We start from the raw sequence: 22,734 nt of genomic DNA, 5'->3' as shown, positions 1-22,734 counted from the left end.
CACAGCTCCCACTGTCATCAAAGAAAAGGTTTGCCTGAAATCACAAGCTTTCGGAGCTTTCGGTACACCTGACGAAGGAGCAGCGCTCCAAAAACTTGTGATTTCAGGCAAACCTTTTCTTTGATGACAGTGGGAGCTGTGACATCCAGTGAAACTGCAGATATGATGCACTATAACCTGGTGTCGTGTGACTTCTGACTTTCTCCAGCCCAGTCCAACATCCGCACTGCCACATCATGAAAGAAAAGGAGTATGGGTCTCCTCCTGTGTCCTGGACAGTATTTATCTCCCAATGTCAACATCCTTAAAATGGAGCCTATTTTTATTGATCACCTTGCTGTTTGTGAAACCTTGCTGTGTGCACTTTGGCTGCATGGTTCCTACACGCATATATATATGATGTGAAATGCTTTGTGGTTGTGTAGGATGCTAAAGAAATGCAAGGTTTGCCTTGCAAGGTCTTTCATTTTTTTGCAAAACTGAAGCTTCTCCTTTCAGCATCAGGAGAGCATCAGTCACAGAATGCCTGTTGTGTGGGGAACTGGGAAAATGCCTCTATGGTGACATAGGGCTGGGCGTGCTCTATTGATGTTAGCGAAGGCTGAACAGGCACAACCTTCCATCACAGTCTGCTTTGTGAGTGCAGTAACTCAGGAGACCCAACTGGAACGGAGTGTCGTTTATTGTTGAACGTTAAAACAAAGCCACTACTAAAGGTGGACCCAGCCTGGGACACAGTCTTGCAGACACCTCCCTGGCTCTGCTTTGTGTTTTTTTTACAGTACAATGTCTGTTTAAGTTTATAGAGTGTGCCACTTTGTGCTGTTTCGGGACTTTTCAAATTAACTTGTGCTGAGCACTGACCGCCACTAATCAGACACCAGAAATCCACACCAGCAAGCAGTTCTTGATACTTTCCAATTAATTTGTTCAGAGATGTCATAACACACTTCTGGAGTAGGTGGGACTTGAACCCAGGAAACCTAGGCTCATAGGTAGGGACACTACTACTGTGACACATGAGTCCACCCACCCCCTGACCCCAGGTCTGCTTTATTTTCTTAAACTAATCAACCCATTTAGAGATATTATTACACACTCTCTGGGACTTGAACCTGCACCATAAGAATGCTAACCTGGGTATGCTTTATTTTATACCCAGAAGTGCTATCACACAGAACTGAGCGATTTACCCACCATCAAAATCACTATGAGTTTGTTTTTTTTTCTAACTAGAAACCACTATCAGTAAAAGACCTATTTAGCCAATTAAATATTTTCATGCATTGCCCATTAAGGGCAATGCAAGCCATCAAAGATGGGATGGGTAGGGATAGAAGGATGGGACTGATTCAAAATGGAGTTGGAGGGTGAGATAAAGCACTGTATTCCCCCACATTGCCCACTTTTCTCTAAAGACATTGAGAGCATTGATGGACACTGTGTGCTCCCTCTCCAATGCAACCATGGAATTGGGGCTAGCAAGAACTGCCGATGCTGGAGTCAGAGTCGATACAGTGTGGAGCTGGAGGAACACAGCAGGTCAGGCAGCATCAGAGGAGCAGAGAGTCAATGTTTCAGGCCTATTCTCCTTCATCAGGACTGGGGAGGGGGAAGTGAAATGGGAAATAAATAGATGGAAGAGGGGTGAGGCTGGGGGAAGGTAGATGGGATGGCGCTAGGCGGGGATGCAAGTAGGAGTAGTAGGGATCGGTCAGTGGGAAGGGTGGGGCAGATAGGTGGGGAAGGAGATGGGCAGGTTGTGTCAGGTCAAGGAAACAGGGATGGGAGGGAGGGTTGGAGCGGAAGAGAGAGTAGCAGAGTGAGCGGTCCCTACGAAAGGCAGATAGGGGTGGGGAGGGAAATATCTCTTTGGTGTGGAGTCAGATTGTAGGTGGTGGAAGTGGCAGAGGATGATGCGCTGGATGCAGAGGTTGGTGGGATGGTAAGATCCCACTTCCTTCAAACCAAAGGGGTGGCTATGGGTACCCGTATGGGTCTGAGCTATGCCTGCCTCTTCATAGTGTATGTGGAACAGTCCCTCTTCTGTTGTTACATTGGCGCTATCCCTCACCTCTTCCTCTGCCACATCGATGACTGTATCGGTGCTGCCTCATGCTCCCACGAGGAGCTTGAACAGTTCATCAACTTTACTGTCACCTTTCACCCCAACCTCAAGTTCACCTGGACCATCGCTGATACCTCCCTCCCCTTCCTGGACCTCTCTGTCTCTATATCCAGTAATCGTCTCAGCACCGACGTCTATTTCAAACCCACCGACTCCCGCAGCTACCTTGACTACAACTCCTCTCACCCACCTTCCTGCAAGACTGTGATCCCCTACTCCCAAATCCTCCACCTCTGCCGCATCTGCTCCCAACATGGAGCATTCCACTCACGCACATCCCAGATGTCCTCCTACTTCCAGAGCCGCAAACTCCCCCTTCCAGTGATCCAAATTGCCTTCAACTGCATTTCTTGCATTTCCCGCACTTCTGCCCTCAAACCCCCTTCCCCCAACAAAAATAAAGACAGAATCCCCCTGGTCCTCACATATCACTCCACCAACTTCCGCATCCAGCATATTATTCTCTGCCACTTCCGCCATGTATAATCCAACCCCACAACCAAAGAGATATTTCCCTCCCCACCCCATATGCCTTCGGTAGGGACCACTCTCTCTGCGACTCCCTTGTTCGCTCCACACTTCCCACCAACCCCACCACCCCCGGCACCTTTTCCTTCAACCGCAGGAAGTGCTACACCTGCCCCCTCACCTCCACCCAAGGCCCCAGACAAACATTCCATATCTGACAGGGATTCACCTGTACACCCTCCAACCTGGTCCACTGTATCCGTTGCTCCCCATGCACCCTCCTCTACATCGGTGAGACCAAGTGCAGACTCGGTGACAGATTTGCAAAGCACCTGCACTCTGTACACTATAATCAACAACATCTTCCGGTCACTAACTGTTTTAACTGCCCCTCCCACTCCCTGGGTGATATGTCCATTGTAAGGCTCCTCCAGTGTCACAATGACACCACCCACAAACTGGAGGAGCAATACCTCATATTCCGCCTCAGGAGCCTATAGCCCAATGGCCTAAACATAGAATTCACCAGTTTCAAAATCTCCCCACCACCCCCGGCCTCATCCCATGTCCAATCCTCCCTCTCATCCCCACCTCCTTGATCTGTCACTACCTGTCCATCTCCTTCCCCAGCTATGTGCCCCAACCCTTCCCACTGACCAATCCCCACTACCCCCTACCAGCATTCACCTAGCGCCATCCCATCTACCTTCCTCCAGCCCCATCCCTCTTCCATCTATTTATTTCCCAGCTCCCTTCCCACTTCCAGATCCTGATGAAGGGTCTAGGTCCGAAACATCGACTTTCCTACTCCTCTGGTGTTGCCCGACATGGAATTGGGGCCCTGGGTCGGCTTTATAAAGCACTCAGGTGATGAGTTCTGGCTTGGCCAGGGATCTCATACAGAACCAGCTCCACAGGGAGATTAACTAGTGATTCCCTGTGGGCCTTAAGGGGTTATCACAGTCAGCATTATTGTCCTGGAGATTATGGAATCCCTACATCACATCCATCTGACACAGCGGACAGTTTGTGTATGAACATTCCCAAACAGGAAGTGTACCAGCCACCATATTGGTAAGGGCAGCTTTGTGGAGGAGGAGTTGCTATCAGAGCAGAGCATGGCCGTGTTAACCTCTCTTAATCAAGCTGCCAGGTTCAATGTCACCAAGGTCCTAAACTCCCCATCCTCAGAATTTCCTTGACCAAAAGCAAAGGCTCCTGTTAATCTCCCTGTCATTGTTTTTGGGGCTGTCCTCCCCCACATCTCCATCAACGTTCTGAAATTAAGTTGAAGTCACCATTACCAGATAGTAGCTCAATTAGAAGATCTTTGTGCACTCATGGCCAGCCCTAGCGTCATGGTCACCTGTCCCTCTCCCCAGTCCCCAAGGAGTGATCCCAGCTTCAGTCACCTGATGCTCCTTCTCAACTGCAATTCATCGACTTCCTTGTATACCATCAATAGTTCTGTGCAGCAGAAGAGTGGTTGTTGAGACTCCACAAGTAGTAATTGTTTACTGCAACGGAGAAAGATTAGAGCTGCTGAGAAAATCCAGGGGCAGTGCTAGTTTTGTCTGGAAGAAAGCCGGAGTTGTGCCTGTGAGTGCGTGCTGGAGTGCAGTTTCCAGAATCCGGGAGATCATAGTCTCAGGAGAGGACAATGAACCACCAGAACATGAATAAACTTTGAGGCAGTCTATGACAGAACATGTCTTTGCTATTTGATGGGTCATGTGAGAGATGACCATGGTTCTGTTCTGATATTTGCCTCATGTTAATGCTATGTCTCTTTTAAAAGTCTATACCTTTTTGCAAATAGTTTTTGCATATTTGTTTAAGGAAGTTTTGTTTGTAATGAGCCTTTGTTGACTAGAAGTTGGCTGACTTGATTTTAATATTGAACCAGATACCGTCTTTGAACTATTTAATAGGCCAGATCATCGACCTGGTTAAATTTAAAATTTGGTGTGGCTGGTGGACGAGTGGGACTAAAGAGGAATTAGTACACTCTCCAGTCTCAGGCTATCAAATATTTGGGGGCTTATGCATGACAACAAGCCTACAGCTGAACAACAGTATTTAGAAGTGGGAGCAATAGTTTATATAAGGAAAGGACATGCCAATGCAAGTTTCTTGTGCACTCAAGTAATCGGATCTATCTGAGATGGCGAGCTTTGAGCTGAGGTCATTTTTACAGCAATATGGAGCAAATTTAACTAGCTTAGAGACATTGTCCACTAACTAAAGTGTGGCTGAGAAGTTGAAGATAAAATTTAGATCTAATGTTAAGGAACAGAAAATCCTAAAACTAATCTTAAATGAATTGGGAGATAATTGTAGCACTGAAATTGGGTGGGTTGTGGCCAAGCGGTAGTGTTCCTACCTCTGGGCTAGGAGGGTTGGGTTCAAGTCCCATCTTCTTCAGAGGTCTGTAATAACACCACTGAATAGCTTCATCAGATAATATCTAGAAGAGTAGGTAGATGTAGTAGCACTGGCAAAGATTCCGTTGGAACAGGATAGGTTAGAAGGAGAATTTCAAGGAAAGGGAAAGGATTGATGAAAGAGCATTTCAGAGAGAGAATAGAGAGAAGGAAGAAAAGGGAGCAAGAAAGCAATTCTGATGAAAATGCTTGAATTAAGAGAGAAGAATGTTTTATAGGTCACACTGGCAGCAAAACACCTTCAGAGATTTACAAAGGTTTCATTGTAAATTTGTAATTTAGCACAAACATCAGTTTCCACTTTTCCCTTCTGGATCCTTTCCCTGCCCAGAAACTAACATCCCACTAGCAAAAAGAACTCCTTTTTTCATTTTGTTTATTAAGAACTTTTCTTTTCTCTAATGAGCCCACCACCAAATCACCGTTTTGACAATTTTTAAATTTATATTCATTCATGGGATATGGGGCCAGAATTTATTGCCCATCCCTAGTTACCCTTGAGGAGATGGTCATGAGCTGTCTTCTTGAACTGCTGCATTTGCTGTATTTGGGCCCACAGTGCCCTTAGGGAGGGAATTCCAGGATTCTGACCCAGCGCAGGGAGGGAACGATGATATCTTTCCAAGTCAGGACGGTGAGTGGCTTGGAAGGGAAATTGCAGGGGGTGATGTTCCCCTGTATCTGCTGTCCTTGTCCAACTTGATGGAAGAGGCCATGGGTTTGGAAGGTGCTGTCTCAGGATCTTGGGCGAGTTACTGCCGTGCGTCTTGTACATCGTACACACTGCTGCTACTGACTGTTGGTGATGGAGGGTATGGATGCTTGTGGACGTGGTGCCAATCAAGCGGGCTTTGTGCTTGATGGTGTTACGTTTCTTGTGTGTTGTTGTAGAATATTCCATCACACTCCTGACTTGTGCCTTGTAGATGATGGACAGGCTTTGGGGAGTCAGGCATTCTGATTACTCACCGCAGTATTCTGAGCCTCTGACCTACTGTTGTAGCCACTGTGTTTATGTGGCAAGTTTAGTTCGACTTCTGATCAATGGTAACCCTAAGGTTGTTTATTGCGGGGAATTTAGTGATGGTGACACTATTGAATGCCAAGTGACAGTGATTAGATTGTCTCTTATTGGAGTTGGTCATTGCCTGGCATTTGTGTGGCACAAATGTCACTTGCCACTCATCAGCTCAAGCCTGGATATTGTCCAGGTCTTGCTGCATTCGGACATGGACTGCTTCAGTATCTGAGGAGTCACGAATAGCGCTGAACATTGTGCAACCATTGGCGAACGAACTCACTTCTGACCTTATGATGGAGGGAAGGTTGTTGATGAAGCAGCTGAAGGGCCCAGGACACTATCCTGAGGAAATCCTGCAGAGATGTCCTGGAGCTGAGATGACTGACCTCCTAGAACCACGACCATCTTCCTATGTGTCAGGTATGACTCCAACCACCGGAGAGTTTGCCCCTGATACCCATTGATTCCAGTTTTTGCTAGGACTCCTTGATGCCGCACCCAGTTGAATGCAGCCTTGATATCAAGGGCTGTCACTCTCACCTCACCTCTGAAGTTCAGCTCTTTTTGTCCATGTTTGAACCAAGGCTGAAACTTAGAAACATAAAAAATAGGAGCAGGAGCAGGCCATTCAACCTTTGGAGCCTGCACCACCATTCAATAGGATCATGGCTGTAATGAAGTCAGGAGCTGAGTGACCCTGGCAGAACCCAAACTGGGCATCACATGAAACAAATAAATTACAAGCAGTGTCATTCTAGCAAAAAGAAAACAAAGGCACTTGGATCAAGATCTGATTTGTTTGCACTTTAAAGGAACCTCTTTCTAAATCTGACAGAGGATTCTGTTGAGTTCAGTGAAGATATTATGAGCCAAGGGCAGAGCTGTTTAAACTTGTCCAAGCAATAGCAAAATTTCAAGAAAAGCACATCGAGGCATTTTTCATTTTGTTCATTCAAATTTCAAGGTGGATGTCATGGCCCGCAGAAGTCTGAGCACTGCACAGGCAAAGCAGAAGAACTGGCAAAGTTCATGAAGTTTATATCATGATTTCTGAGAAGCCTTTGCCACATTATGAAATAGCCAACAAGGCTATCCTCAATGTTTATGAGTTGGCCCCTGAAACCCACAGGTGCAGTCTGAGCAGATCAGCACAGAGATTGGGAGGGTACAATAATATACCTGTGACTGCTGGACCATTGGACAGGAGACATTTAAAGTAGATTTTGTGTGCAGTAACCTCAGGGAAGTAATTCTTGTTGAAGAATTTAACAGTTCACTCCCTACAACAAAACCATAGACCAATGGAGAACCAAAAGGTCTCAAAAGCTGGGTTAGCAATCAGGGTGGCTGATGACTGCAAGGTCAGAAATTAACATGACACCAGGTTACAGACCAACAGGTTGATTTGAAATCACAAGCTTTTGAAGTGCTGCTCCTTCATCAGGGTCCTTGTTCACCTGATGAAGCGGCTACACTCAGGAAGCTTGTGATTTCAAATAAACCTGTTGGACTATGACCTGGTGTCGTGTGACTTCTGATTTTATCCATCCCAGTCTGACCCCGGCGCCTCCACATCATAAGAAATAGGAACAGGAGTAGGCCATTCAACCCCTCAAGCCTGCTCCCCCATTCAATAGGATTGTGGCTGATCTGACGTAGCTCTTCCTGCACTTTCCTGCATTTTCCCCGTAACCCTTGATTTCCAATGACTAGATTTCAGCAGTTGTTTCATTGTGCTGAATTTGCCTTGGCCAGACATGAGAAGCTGATAAAGGGTAATTGAAGGGAAGCCTGATGGATGGGGAGAACCAACTTTCATCCAGAGAAGATGAATTTGCTAATGAAAGCCGAGGCCTGGGGAGAACACTTGGGTACGAGTCACAGGACGTCAAACTATTCGATGAGAGCTTAAAACGTCTCAGTGATACCATGATGGTCAGTTCTCCAATTTAAACTTGATAACTTCAAGTGAAGTCCATGTGAAGTAATGCATAAAACAGTGTGAACAGGAAAAGCAATTGCTGATGAGTCAGAACAGTTAGCTGAGTACAGGAAGACTTACAGTCTGTTGGAGCTTGCTCGTGAAATGAGCAATGAAAAGTTTAAATTCCATTGCAAGCTGTTGAGCACAAAAGGGACAGTGTGCAGGGTGGACGCAAGGATTCAAACTTTAAAAGCAGCTAAAGAGAGAAACGCTCTCTCGGTGCAGATCTATTCATCTGCTCTGATTCCAAACAAGGACAAAGCCTGTTCTGTGTGAGGAAGGGAGATAAGATTGAAACAAGCACAGAGAGGGAACGCAAGAGAAACTCAACAGGTCTGGCAGCATCAGTGGAGAGAGAAACAGAGTTAACAACTCCGATAGAATGGAACAGCCTTTATTGTCACATGCACAGGAATGAGTGCAGTGAAAAGTTTAAAATGTGGCCTCCAGACGCCATCTTATGTCCGGGGTACCTAGGTACAGATACTTTAATTGTTGTCGCAGAATTGAAATAGTAAAAAAAAAGACTAATGAGGGATTACAGAGTTTAAAAAGTCCCAAATGAGAATAAAAAGTATCTTTAAAGTCTTCAAGTTATAGTCGTTTCTCACTGAGTCCGTGCCCACCGCGCTTCAGGACACGAGGCCTCGCTGCGCCCACGTGCTATCCTCCGTCCTGGACTCATCTCCCAGGCCGGTCACGCTCGCTCTACTCACGCTCCGGCTGCAACTCACTTCTGGCGAGAAAATCTTCAGCAAGAGGGGTAAAAGAAAGTAAGGAAAAGGAGCTGGCGAGCAGGAGGAGCTCCGTGGAGTGTCTAACTCTGCCTCCATCTTAACCGATTAGCGATGGGCAGGTGAGGTTCTTCTTCAGAATATTGTTGCTTTCGAAACTGGTTAGTTCTCCATTGCAAACTTAAAGGACCCATTGACAGCATGCTGCTATCAGCAACGATGTGTGATGGAAACCCTCAAAGGCTGTGAAAGGATATGGATCCTTCATTACCTGAAAGAGTAAACTTCTTACAAATTAAAATTCCAGAACAAAGTAGTCTTTGACATTGCTTAGAAATAGTGAATGAGTCACATTTAGAATGGAATCAAAAAAAGAGTGGCAGATCTCAAAGAGGTTAGCAATCAAAGCCACAGGGATAGAAAATGCTTACTTGCAGATGCTGTTAAATCAGAAACAAAACAGAAATTGCTGCAAAAGCTCAGCAGGTTTGGCAGCATCTTCAGTTCTGAGAAAGGGTCACTCAGCCTGAAAAGTTAACACTGATTTCTCTCCGCAGACGCTGACACAGCTGCTGAGCTTTTCCAGGGTTAGAAAATGTTTACCCAAAGCTTTCAATAATATTCTTGAATGTGCCAAAATGAATTTTGATCAGAAAACAGAGATGAATGAAGCCATTTTGATATTGTTGACACAAATTGAGAATTGCTATTTGGGAAATGAACTTAAAGATGGAGTTAAGCCTACACTAATGGAAAGAGTCACAACTGGGATGTGGACACTACTGGAACATTCTTTAGAGAGTGAAGAGAATAGCATTAAAATATGTTGATGTTGGATTAGGTTTGTGCTGTGAAACTTAAATCTTGCCAATCTGACTTGCAGCATGTAATTACTTCCGTTCAAGTTAAGCTTTCCTAGTTTTGTAAATACAATATATACAAGACTATAAACCAAGAGCTTGTCTGTGTAATCTGTAAAATGTTATTTGTTAGAGGTCATTCATGGTAAAGCATTGGGTACTGCAAAGGCTATGGACCCTGACTACATTCTGGCGATCGTCCACGGTGTGGAGCGATGGCCTAGTGGTATTATCGCTGGGCTGTTAATCCAGAGACCCAGGGAATGTTCTGGGGACTCACATTCAAATCCTGCCGATTGGTGATGGTGGAATTTGAATCCAATAAAAATCTGGAATGAAAAGTCTAATGATGACCATGAACCCTTTGTCGATTGTCGAAAAAACCCATCTCATTCGCTAATGTCCTTTAGGGAAGGAAACTGCCATCCTTATCTGGTCTGGCCTACATGTGACTCCAGACCCACAGCAAAGCGGTGATCCTTAACAATTAGGGATGGGCAATAATCGCTGATCTAGTCAGTGCCATCCTCATCCCCTGAACTAATAAAATGAAATTGTACAAGACTTGAGCTCCAGAACTTGCCGCTCCCATAGCCAAGCTGTACTAGTGCAGTTAAACACTAATATCTACCTGACAGTGTGGAAAATTGCCCAGGTATATCCAATACGCAAAAAGCAGAACAAATCCAACCTGGCAAATTTCTGTCCCATCAGTCTCCTCTCGATCATCAGTAAAGTGATGGAAGGTGTCAGTAACAGTGCTATCAAGCAGAACCTGCTCAGCAATAACCTGCTCAGTGACACACAGTTTGGGTTCTGCCAGGGTCACTCAGCTCCTGACCTCATTACAGCCTTGGTTCAAATATGGACAAGAGAGCTGAATTCCAGAGGTGAGGTGTGAGTGACTGCATTTAACATTAAGTATGTGACTGAGAATTGCATTAAGGAGCCCTAGCAAAACTGAAATCAATGGGTATCAGGGGCAGACTGTCCACTTGATTACCTGTTAAATAGGAAGATGGTCGTGGTTGTTAGAGGTCAGTCATCCCAGCTCCAGGACATGTCTGCAGGATTTCCTCAGGGTAGTGTCCTAGGCCCAACTGTCTTCAGCTGCTTCATTAATGATCTTCCCTCCATCATAAGGTCAGAAGTGGGGATGTTCACCAATGATTGCACAATGTTCAGCACCATTCGCGACTCCTCAGACTCTGAAGCAGTCCATGTTCAAATGCAGCAAGATCTTGTCAATGGGAAATCTGTGGGATTGCATTTGTTATTTGATTTGTTCCATGGGGCATTCAATAAAAGTTTGTATTTGCCCATGTTAATTTTAAGATACTTGAATAAAGGTTAGAAGTATTTTGGTCAATAGTCTTTGCATGTTTATTTGAGTAAATTTTATTTGTAATTAAATCATTAGTCTGTGTTGATTAAGAAGCCTAGATTTGTTTCTTTTACTAAACTAGAAACTACCTGATATCTTTATAATTGGTGATATCATCAACCTGGTTCAATTGAAAATTTCTAGGTGGCCAGTAAAGGAATGAGTCAGAAAGGAATCAATCAACCTCCAAACTTGTGTGTAACACAAGTCATCAAAAAATCTTTTTTAGACTCTCAAAGACCATCTTTTCAATCAATATTTTCAAAGCAAAATACCATCTTTGAAATGGTCTTAAGCTTTGAAAATATCTATTACCTACTCCACTAGTTCACTTTCAAAGAAAAATGTTTCAGCTCTTTTTGCAATGACTATAATCTACATTCCAGGTCTTATTTTACAGAACTCTCACCTTCTCCATTGGCTCCAAAATCCTTCCTACAAAGAGATGCCCAAACAAGTACCACATTGATCTGGCTAATGTCTTTAACAAATTCAACCTTAATTCCTAAGATTGAGGACTAGATATGGGGGTGGCATGGTGGCACAGTGGTTAGCACTGCTGCCTCATGGCGCCAGGGACGCGGGTTCGATCCCACCCTCGGGCAACCGTACGTGTGGAGTTTGCACATTCTCCCCGTGTCTGCGTGGGTTCCCTCTGGGTGCTCCAATTTCCTCCCACAGTCCAGAGGTGTGCAGGTTAGGGTGGATTGACCATGCTGAATTGCCCGTAATTGCCCAGGCTAAGTGGATTAGCCTTGGGAAATTAGGGTGTAGTGGTTGGAACTATGTTGACCTCATTGATTACAAGGTTCTTGTTTAGGGTTGTTAATCTGGGCCAATCAGGAAAGCCTTGGCTGACCAATATAACCAGGAGATTAGAATCTCCTCAGTGGAGGACTGACTCCTGGATGGCCAAAGCAATGTACTGTACATCAGTAAATAAATAGTGACTTAGGATACCAGCCTCTTGCAGTTATTTCACAGGGATGTGTTTGGGTCTGGGTGGAATGCTCCTCAGAGGGTCTGTGTGGATTCGATGGACTGAATGCTCTGCTTCAACACTGCAGGGGTTCTATACTATAACATTGCATCATGCTGTGCCTGTTTGTCAGATATATAATGGGCAATTTGTGTGTAGTCTTGGGGGTGTCCATAGCAGCATCTTTGCCTTTTCTGTGGATGCAAATCAGGAACGTTTTAGGCCCATTCGTGAAAATGGACAGAGAATGATGACAATGTTGCAGCATCCCATAAACACACCCTTGGCAAAGGCAAATTCAGCAAAACAGCTTTTCCTCACATGCTATCTTCTTTCCAGTCCAGGAGATAGGTATACCGACGTATCTGATGGAAAAAGCAAACTTCCTTTCAGAGATCACTGGAGGGTGACTCTCAATAAAACAAGTTTTCTTTTCTTTGGAGTGTGGTCTGGTTGTGCGGGGCTTGGATATTGCTGAAAAATAGATATATATTGTCAAAGTTTTTATCGTTTTGCACTCATCAGGGCAATTTGCAAGAATGCCAACATGAAGGGAAACTGACATTTCTGTTTTATGAGCGTGCTGATGGGTCAGCAAGTGACCAATAGAGGTATGGCCAGTGATGAAAATACACGGGTTGATGTAGAGTGACAGTTAACCACCAAGTGTTGTTTACATTTCAAACTGGGCAGGTTGACGCTGATTGGTCGGGGTGTGTTTGATTTGTTTAGTGGATGTGAAACCAGAATTTCCTCACCCTAAAACCACGTTGGTTGCCAGTCAACACTCTGGCCCCCTCGCCGCTCCAGTTACCTCGCATTCAAACTCCACTACGCACCTTGTCAGTACTTGCACTGGGTGATCTCGCTGCATACTCAGTAGTTCATGCCAACAGTTAGACTCTGGTCCCATATTAAAGCTGGTAGCTTTGAGCCACCTCTGAAGTCGATGAATCAATCCAGATCTGGAAACTTGCCAATTGCCAGCTGCTGGAGTGAAATGGGTTGGCATTGGCGGTGGGTGTGGTCTCCCATTTGAGATGTCCACATGGTGCAAACTGTAGAACCATTGAATTATTCTGAGCGGGAGGAGGCCATTTGGGCCATCATTCCAGTGCTAGGTCTTTGAAAGAATAGTCCCAGTGCCCAGCTCTGTCACCAGAGCCATGGAAATGTTTTCCCTCTGAGTGTTTATGCAATTCACTTCTGAAAGTGACAAGTGATTCTACTTTGACTGTATTTTCAGGAAGTGGACTGCAGCTCATGACTTAGTACAGAAAGTAAGCCCCCTCCTGTTAACTCTGCTTCTTTTGCCAGTTGCCTTAAATCATACATTAAAGGCCTTCAGTGCCCTTTCTGGGGCTTGGAAATTCTCCCCAGAATGTGGTGCCATAGATTTGGACATTCCAGTGCTCCAAATGAGACCTAACCAGTGTTTTAGGAAGGTTTGACATAATTTCCTTGCTCTTGCACTCCCCCTGCAGAGTCTCTCCCTCCCTGAGGTGACGAGAGGGGAAATAATTGGGCAAGTTGAGAGGAATTCACCCCCTTCTCGTTACCGCACCAATGCAGTGCTGAGCAAGAAAGACCTTGGGCAACTTATTGGGCCCTCCAGCAATTATAAGACCTCAACGCATCGCCTCCCTGATGGTGAGACACGTGGTTCGTTTCCCAACTGGGACACCGTACAGACCAGCCTGTGCCAAGTTTGGGGGTGCCTCCAATTTACCCAATGTGGGAGCAGTTTGGGGGCACAGAAAATGAGCAAAGGTTGGCCTAAGAAAACCTCTCCTCGTGATCCCTACCCTGAGAGTAGAAGATAATAAGGATTTACCTTCTTGCCGTTGGAAACACACTTCGCCCAGTACCCCCGACTCCCACAGGATGTGGGCTTCCTCGCTTAGGCCGGCATTTATTGCCCATCCCTAATTACCCAAAGGGCAGTTAAGAGTCAACCACATCACACAAGGATCAGGGCTCAACCGGTGCATTTTAGGACCCAGAGGCTGCTGGTCTCTGAGTGGCTGGTAGCTTCTGGCGACCCAGGTCAAGGTCTGCAATAGGCTGAGAAACTCACCCTCGCTTGGCTCTCAGTTCTCAGCCAGCTGATTGGCAGGCAATGGGTGAGTCATCTTGCCAGAGGAAGCAGTGTATTAGCCCCTTGCTCCCACATTTTGAAAAATAAAGGAAGTGTCATGCCTTGTGCTTCTAGCAATAAACCAAGGACCCGTGTGCTTTTAAATAACCTTCTCATTGGGTTCCAGCATCTTTGTAGAGTTATGGATGTATACCTTGAGCCCTGTCCCTTTACCCCGTTTAAAATTGTAACATTTGCCTCTCTCCATTCTTCTTTCAGAATTGTATCAATCCTCACTTCTCTGTGGTGAATTTTATTTGTTTTGCATTTCACCAGACTGTCTCTTCTTGATTTCTGTCACTTTTCTCCTCGTTGTTCACAAACATTCCTGGTTTTGTGCCACCTACAGACATGCCTGGTACAGTTTAACACAGTTTAATCCTGCGTGAGCTGAATTTAAATAATTCAATGTTGTGTAATGGCTTTGATACCCTGGAGCAACCCTGCGATGATGCCACACTGGGTATAAATAGCACAGCATGGGCGGAGTTAGAAAGGATTGATTGGCAGAGAACAGAACGAAATGGATAAGATGGCTCGAGAGAAGCATATGTTGAGAATTGTTTTAATAATGAGACAATAAGCTTAGAGACTGATGTATCTCATATTACCATACAGAGCATAATATGCAATATACAATGATCGAAGACAGTTCAAATCTGGAGAGAGTAGACTTTGCCTTCTCCTCAAATCTGTCTTGAATCCAAATTCTTGGATAAAACCTTGAGACAGATGATTAGACAGCAGAGATTCTGCTTTCCCCAGCCTTGCTCTGAGACATGTTTCAGAAGAGTCACACTGAACTCAAAATGTTATCTCTGTTTCTCTCACCGCAGATGCTCCCAGGCCTGCTGGGTTTCTCTAGTGCTTTCTGGTTTTGATTCAGATCTCCAACATCTGCAGTTCTGTGTTTTATAAAGAAAACATTGATGTCTGTATCTGAACACGTGCTAAGTATCGATTTCCTCTATTCACCAGGCTGCATAGACGCACACCCAGAGACTGGGTAAATCTGCTGGCTCACCCCAATGCTCCAGTTCATAATGTGGCATGTTTGAAACACTATGGGTAAATCCCTCTGTGGTTTCACTCCCCCTCCGCACTCCTCCCTCTGCCTGTTTCATCTCCTGCAGCCCTCCAAACCTCCACATTCTCTGTCCTCCTCCAATTCTGGTCTTTTGAGCATCTCTGATTTTAATCACCTGTTGTTGGCAACTGTATCTTCAAACTTCTCTCTCTAAATCTCTCCAAGCCTCTACCTTTCACCTTCATTAAGATGCTCCTTCAAAACTAACTCTCAGACCAAATGTTTGGCCACCCGTCCTATTGAGTCATAGAGTCATACAGCACGGAAACAGACCTTTCGGTCCAACTCGACCATACCAACCATACATCCCAATCTGACCCAGTCCCATTTGCCAGCATTAGGGCCATATTCCTCTAAACCCTTCTTATTCATATTCCCATCTAGATGCCTTTTAAATGTAATTGTACCAGCCTCCACCACCTCCTCTGGCAGCTCATTCCACGCACGCACATCCCTTGGCATGAAAATGTTGGCCCTCAGGTCCCTTTTAAGTCTTTCTCCTCTCTATTAACCTATGTCCTCTGGTTTTGGACTCCTCTGTACTGGGGAAATGAACTTGGCCATTCACCCTGTCCATGCTCCCAGTGATTTTATAAATCACCCCTCAACCTCTGACGCTCCAGGAAAAAAGTCCCAGCCTAATCAGCCTCTCCCTCTCGTTCAAACCCTCCAGTGCCATCCTAGTGTCTCATTGTTTATCTCAGTGTTAAGTTTTGTTTTATAATGTTCCTCTGAAGCATCTTGTGATGCTTATGTGTTAAACATGATGCGTTTAATTGCAGGTTTACCGCTTTCCTGAGTCCTGTGTGGATAGGAGTGCAAGTATGTTCTGTACAGTGGCTATTTCCTCGTCTCAGTTCCCCTTATAGTATCCGCAGGCTGTATCTCAGGTTATCTCCAGAGAGAGCCTCTCAGTTCTTCTACAAACTAATCAAAACAAAAGGGATGCTTCATAATAGTGTGGGAACTGTGACATCTAAAATGGATGTAACTGCTGTAACGGTGTGGCTAACTTAAGTCTACAGACGATCACTGCTGCAAAAATGATCATTGTGCCAGTTGGAATCCTGGGCACTATAAAGTATATACGCTGCCACCTTCCTCTTTCCTGGTTGGCATCTACAGGACAAGTCTGTTCTGCAGTGGTAGAGGAAAGCCACTTGGTGGTCTACAGAGAAGAGTCTAATATCTTAAACTCTTGAAAGTGAAATCACAGGTAGACAGGGTAGTGAAGAAGGCGTTTGGTACACTTGCCTTCATTGGTCACTGCATTGAGTATAGGAGTTGGGAAGACGTTGCAGCTGTACAGGACATTGGTTAGGCCACTTTTGGAATACTGCGTTCAATTCTGGTCTCTCTGCTTATAGGAAAGATGTTGTGAAACTTAAAAGGGTTCAGAAAAGATTTACAAGGATGTTGCCGGGGTTGGAGCTGTAGGGAGAGGCTGAACAGTATTTTAACTTCTATCTTGGTTCTACACCTTTAATTTCCTTGCCCAACATAAATCTTTGAAGAGAACGCAGAATTAATGTTCTGGGTCCAGTGACCCTTCTTCAGAACCATTCTGAGGAAGGGTCACTGGACCCAAAGCGTTAACTCTGATTTCTCTTCACGGATGCTGCCAGACCTGCTGAGTTTTTCCAGCAATTTCTGTTTTTGTTCCTGAATGCCAGCATCCACAGTTCTTGTAGAGGATTTTACCTCTTTCTTGTCCTGTCGTGTCGCCGGGTCCCTCCCTAATAACATTGTGGGTGTCCCTACATCAAATGGACTGCAAGAAGGCAGCTCACCACCACCTTCTCAAGGGGCAACTAGGGACGGGCAATAAATGCTGGACCAGCCGGCGATGCCCACATCCCATGTATGAATAAAATAAATCAGAGACCGACAATTATGATTGACACAATCTTACACTAAATCCAACACCTTTATTGATAATTTTAAACAAAGTGGTTTTTCACTTGAATCATATACTGAGATGAGATGTTTGACAGGGCTGTTCCACACTGATCTATAGCTTTTGTCTTCCTCTTGAACGCTGCCTGGGAGTGTATCTTCTCTCTTTGTTCTTCAGCCCTCCCGTGTGGATCCTGTTCAAGGGTTCCCATACAAAAGTGTTCACCCACCATCCTCCTCAGTTTGCCTAGTTGCAAGTTTCATCGATTTACTTTTATTTTAGATTTGGGTTTTATTTTCACACGTACTCAAGTACAGGAGTACAGTGAAAAGTGTACAATGTTGTCACACACAATGCCATCTTGAATACAATGTACCTAGGTACAATATCTTCACTGCAGAAGTAGAAAAATAAAGAAAAAGTTTAAAAAGTTCAACACTACAGTTTTCTTAATATAAAAGTCGAAAACTGAATTAACAAAGTTAACAAAAAAATCAAACATTTCAGTCCTTTCTCAAACCATAGGCCTGCAGATGCACCAAGCTGGGCTTTCCCCAAGAGAGCTCATCTTCACTTGTATGTTTATATCTGCACCAAGCTAATGCCCGCTCGTGCTCGCCAGCTGCTGTTAGCCCCGACCACCGCTGCTGCTGATCTCCATGGGCATGCCAGGCATTGCCGCCACTGGCAAGGCTTCAGTCCCGACAGCCACTGCCAGTGTCCACGTTCACGCTGGGTCTCAGCCGCTGCCATGCTCCATTGCCATATGAGCCAGCTCGCTGCAGAGCTCCGCTCTGGTACCACTCCGCACACTGATAAACCATTGAATCCCTACTGAATGGAAGCAGGCCGTTTGGCCCATTGAGTCCACAGCACTCTTCCAAAGTGCATCCCACCCAGACCCAGTCCCCATACCCCAGTAATCCTGCATTCTCCATGGCTAATCCACCCTAACCTGCACATCCCTGGGCACTATGGGACAACTTAGCACGGCCAATCCACCCTAACCTGCACATCCCTGGGTGCTATGGGACAATTTAGCACGGCCAATCCACCCTAACCTGCACATCCCTGGGCACTACGGGGCAATTTAGCATGGCCAATCCACCCTAACCTGCACATCCCTGGGCACTATGGGACAATTTAGTATGGCCAATCCACCCTAACCTGTACATCCCTGGGCACTATGGGGTCATTTAGCACGGCCAATCCACCCCAACCTGCACATCCCTGGACACTATGGGACAATTTAGCATGGCCAATCTACCCTAACCTGCACATCCCTGGGCACTACGGGGCAATTTAGCACGGCCAATCCATCCTAACCTGTACATCCCTGGACACTATGGGACAAGTTAGCATGGCCAATCCACCCTAACCTGCACATCCCTGGGCACTATGGGACAATTTAGCACGGCCAATCCACCCTAACCTACACATCCCTGGGCACTATGGGACAATTTAGCACGGCCGACCCACCCTAACCTGCACATCCCTGGGCACTATGGGACAATTTAGCACGGCCAATCCATCCTAACCTGCACATCTTTGGACTGTGGGAGGAGACCGGGGCACCCAGAGGAAACCCATGCCGGTGCGGGAAGGGTTTACAAACCCCACGCACAGACACGAAGCAGCGATGCCACTGACCATGACCCACCACCCTGTGCCCGACTGGTAAAGCCCCCCAGCTGCTGCTGTTGCTGCCTCCATGCCAGAGCTCTAAAGACTAAAGGACTAAAAAAAAGGAAAACAAAATCCGGAAAAGAAGAAAGAAGAAGAAAGAAAAGCAGTCAGAGCGGACGAGCTCTAGTGAGGAGCCTTACTCCCCCACCATCGTGCCCAGGATTGTTGGCTATTTTCCGCTGCTGAGCCAAACAAGGTCAATTTCCCATCTTGCTGTGACTGCCTGTCTGGTTTCAATCAGATTTCACCAACTGACTATTCTGTTCCGTTGTAAATTGTCTTATACACTGTTAAATTATTTTTTCTCTCTAATTCAGCCATGTTGTTACACAGTGTCGTTAGAATGAACAAATTTCAATGTAATTAGCAAATATTGCACTTCTTCTGGTTTCAACGTAACAAGCACTGTTCTGAATCCAGGCTGCAAACCTTTTACTAGAACCAAAATACTGTGGATGCTGGGAGTTTGAAATAAAAACCAGAAAGCATCTGTGAAGGGAGAAACAGCGTGAATGGTTTGAGTCTGAAAAGACTCTTCTTCAGAACTGAAGGGGGCTGCAAAATGATGTTTTCTTGCATTGTAAACAAAGGAGATGGTGGGGATGCCCAGAATGATGATAGAAGGAGTGGGTTACATGCAAAATAGGTGTTAATGATAACTGAGTTGCAAAAAAAAGGTCAGTTCTGCTGCGAGCAAGACTGTGCCATTTGAGGGAGGAAGGGGGGTTTAGTTGAAATGGAGGACATTCGTGCTCTGAAGTTGTTGAACTCAGTGTTGAGTCTTGCAAGCTGTAAATTGGCTAATTGGAAAATGAGGGGCTTCTTCCTCCAGCTTGCTACACTGCATCTGGTCATAGACAGAAATGTAAATCCTTCCCTTAAACATGTGGAACACCTCACCCTATGCTCTTGAAGGAAATTAGAACTGAAACATGAAATATGATGTTGAAAATGTTAATTCCTCCCCCCCGGAGTGTGAGCTCTTGGAAGATTTCACAGTCTAGACACGGTGTGGTTATGGATATGGATGAGAAAGGGGGTAGCATCAAGTCTGCAGAACTCAATATTGAGAATAGATGTGTGAGAAGAGAACTTTGGCAAACAGACAGATCTCATATTTATGAATTTACAGTTTTGTAGTGACTATTACAACCTCAGGACATTACAAAATGTTTGACAACCAATGAAGTACTTTGGAAGTACAATCACTGTTGTAATGTAGGAAAGGCAGAGCAAACATATGCACAGCAAGCTCCCACAAACAATGACATGAAATTGGATTTGAAAATATTGATTGGGACACCAAGGATAATCTTCCTGGTCTTCTTCAAAACAATGCCATGGGATCTTTTACATTGAGTGCAGATAGAGCCTAGTTGTTATATCCCTTCAAGAGCTGGACCTTAGATCCTGAAGGACACTGGCAGGACAGCGTTGGGAATGTCAGTTTTGATTATGTGTTCATGTCTTTGGCAATTAAACCCACGTAAGAATATTATTTTAATTATAATCTTATAATTTTATAATTTTTCTGAAGAAGGGTCTAGGCCCGAAACGTCAGCCTTCCTGCTCCTCTGATGCTGCTTGGCCTGCTGTGTTCATCCAGCTCTACACCTTGTTATCCAAGAATATTATTACTGGCCCAAGGTTCACACATAACAGGACATGGCAGGGGAGGTGCTGGCCTAGTGGTATTACCGCTGGGCTGTTAATTCAGAGACACACGTAATATTCTGGGGACCTGAGTTCAAAGATTGCTACAGTAGATGGTGGAATTTAAATTCAGTTTTCAAAAAAAAATCAAATTACGAGTCTAATGATGACCATGAATCCATTGTTGATTATCCTTTAGGGAAGGAATCCGTCATCCTTACCTGGCCTGACCTACATGTGACTCCAGACCCACAGCAATGCAGTTGACCCTTACCTGCCCAATGGGCAATAGACATTGGCCTAGCTAGTAACACCCACATCCCATGAATGAATTATTAAAAATATTAATATATATGACATAACGTTTATTAACAGAAGAACATATATTGGGAAGAAGCTAACTATTGTGTAAGACAGTCAGTACCTGAAATAGTTAACTAACATCACAAGCTAACTTCCACCCACTGCAATATGAAGGACTGACCCTGGGATAAGTTGCATCTAGTGTGTTCCCAGTATCTAAGTTGTTGCTGTTAGTGTTAAAAGCGTGTAGCTGAACCAGTAATGTGTGCTTAACTTTACGTTGAGCCTGAAGTCTCACACATATCTTTGATGTAATACAACTAACCAGTGAGTGCCGCAGGGTAATAAACCAGAGCTGATGATCGGGATTGAGCCATCCCCCTGGAAAAGGCTTAGTGCGGGTATCCTTCCCCACCTGGCATTGGTGATCAAAGGAAGACCCATCAGGAGGATTGATTTTGGTAAATCTACTCCAAAACATCCCAGCTGGTTAGCCTCACCATTATCCAATGTGTTGGCAGGCGATATTATAAGAACCGTTGTTGTGGGAGCCAGGCTGCAGATCGGCCACAAACTCATTGAACGGTGGAACAGCTTTGAGGGGCCAAATGCCCTACTCCTGTTCCTATATCTAACTAAAACTTTAAATGTTTACAAGAAGGAGTTGGATATTGATATAGAAAAGGTTTTCTGTTTCTCACATCATCCTTGCCTCTTTTGCACCTCACTTTCAATCAATACCCTATTATTCCTGTTCCTATTACAAGCCTCTCCCAGTCTACTCCATCCAAATGTCCCATCAACCTCTCGTTCTGATTATTATCATTAGATGCAACTCCTTCTTGTAAACATTCAATGTTTTAGCCTCGTCCGCTTTCTGTGGCTGAGAATTCCACAGGCCTCTCACACTCGCTGAGTGAAGCCATTTCATCCTCATCTCAGTCCTAAATGGCCTATCCCATATCCTTAGACTGTGACCCCCTGGTTCTGGACTCCCTGGTTATCAGGAACATCCTTCCCACGTTTACTTTGTCTAGTCCTCCTTGAATATTGGAAATTTCTCTAAGATCCCCGTCATTGTTCTAAACTCCAGTGATTATAATCCTAACCAATCTCTTCATGTGTCAGTCCTGCCATCCAGGAATCAGTCTAGTGACTCCTATGACTAGATGAATATTCTTTATAGAAAGTTTACACAGTCTATACAAATATTGATATATACCTCCTTTCTGTTAGAGTGGATCTATCTCGGCACCTTTGCTGTAGCTGTAACACTGTTATGCATTCGGTTCTATTACCCTGACGTAGTTATGTAAGGAAGGCTTTGCCTGGCTAGCACGCAAAACAATATCTGTACCTTGGATGTGACAATAATAAATCAGATCAAGTCCCTTGTCTCCAAAATTAGTTCTCAAGTTAATCCTGGTCCTGATCTTGTGGTTTTTCTTCTTTCTTTACAGAAGTGAAAATTCAGAGCTCCTCAGTGAAGACCTTATCCAGGTATGGGCTCTCTCTGGTGGGAGACAGCACTGTTCCACACTGTACTGATGGTGAGGCTCGGTGACAGTCAGTGAGGGATAGACGCAACTCAACCAACTGAGATTGTGTTCTTTTTTCACCCATCCTTTTCCGTGCTGCAGAGAAACAAGATAATCCCATGGGTTTTCATTGCCACATGTTCAATCTAGTGCTCAAACCAAATTATCTGCTCTGAAGTAATTGAAGTTTCATACGTCAGGGAGACTCCATGGTTCAATCATTGGGCAAAGTAGACACGACTCTCCATCCCATAATCAACAGATATGTCATATTGTGTCAGAATTAATTGTACTTCTTCCTCTGAGACAGAAAAACTATGGTAGAACTGATTTTGCAGTCCAGCACGGAGGGAGTGCTGATACTCCAGTGTAGCACTGAGGAAAAGCTGATACTCCAGTGTAGCGCTGAGGGAGTGCTGATACTCCAGTGT

General features: G+C 44.9%; 1 protein-coding gene across 1 annotated transcript in view; it reads left to right on the top strand.

Moving 5' to 3' along the window:
* Positions 1 to 22,734, top strand: part of LOC109920826 (SH3 domain-binding protein 1-like) — a 90,548-nt gene that overhangs the window by 1,785 nt on the left and 66,029 nt on the right. Inside the window, exon 2 of the mRNA XM_048617375.1 lies at positions 22,226 to 22,265. Within this exon, the coding sequence (XP_048473332.1) occupies positions 22,226 to 22,265 (40 nt within the window). The remainder of the gene's footprint in view (positions 1 to 22,225; positions 22,266 to 22,734) is intronic.

Source organism: Rhincodon typus, chromosome 37 (genome assembly GCF_021869965.1).
Source record: "Rhincodon typus isolate 14 chromosome 37, sRhiTyp1.1, whole genome shotgun sequence".
In the NCBI taxonomy this organism is placed as follows: domain Eukaryota; kingdom Metazoa; phylum Chordata; class Chondrichthyes; order Orectolobiformes; family Rhincodontidae; genus Rhincodon; species Rhincodon typus.
The sequence above is the reverse complement of the archived record's forward strand: the minus strand, read 5'-3'. Positions and strand labels throughout refer to the sequence as shown.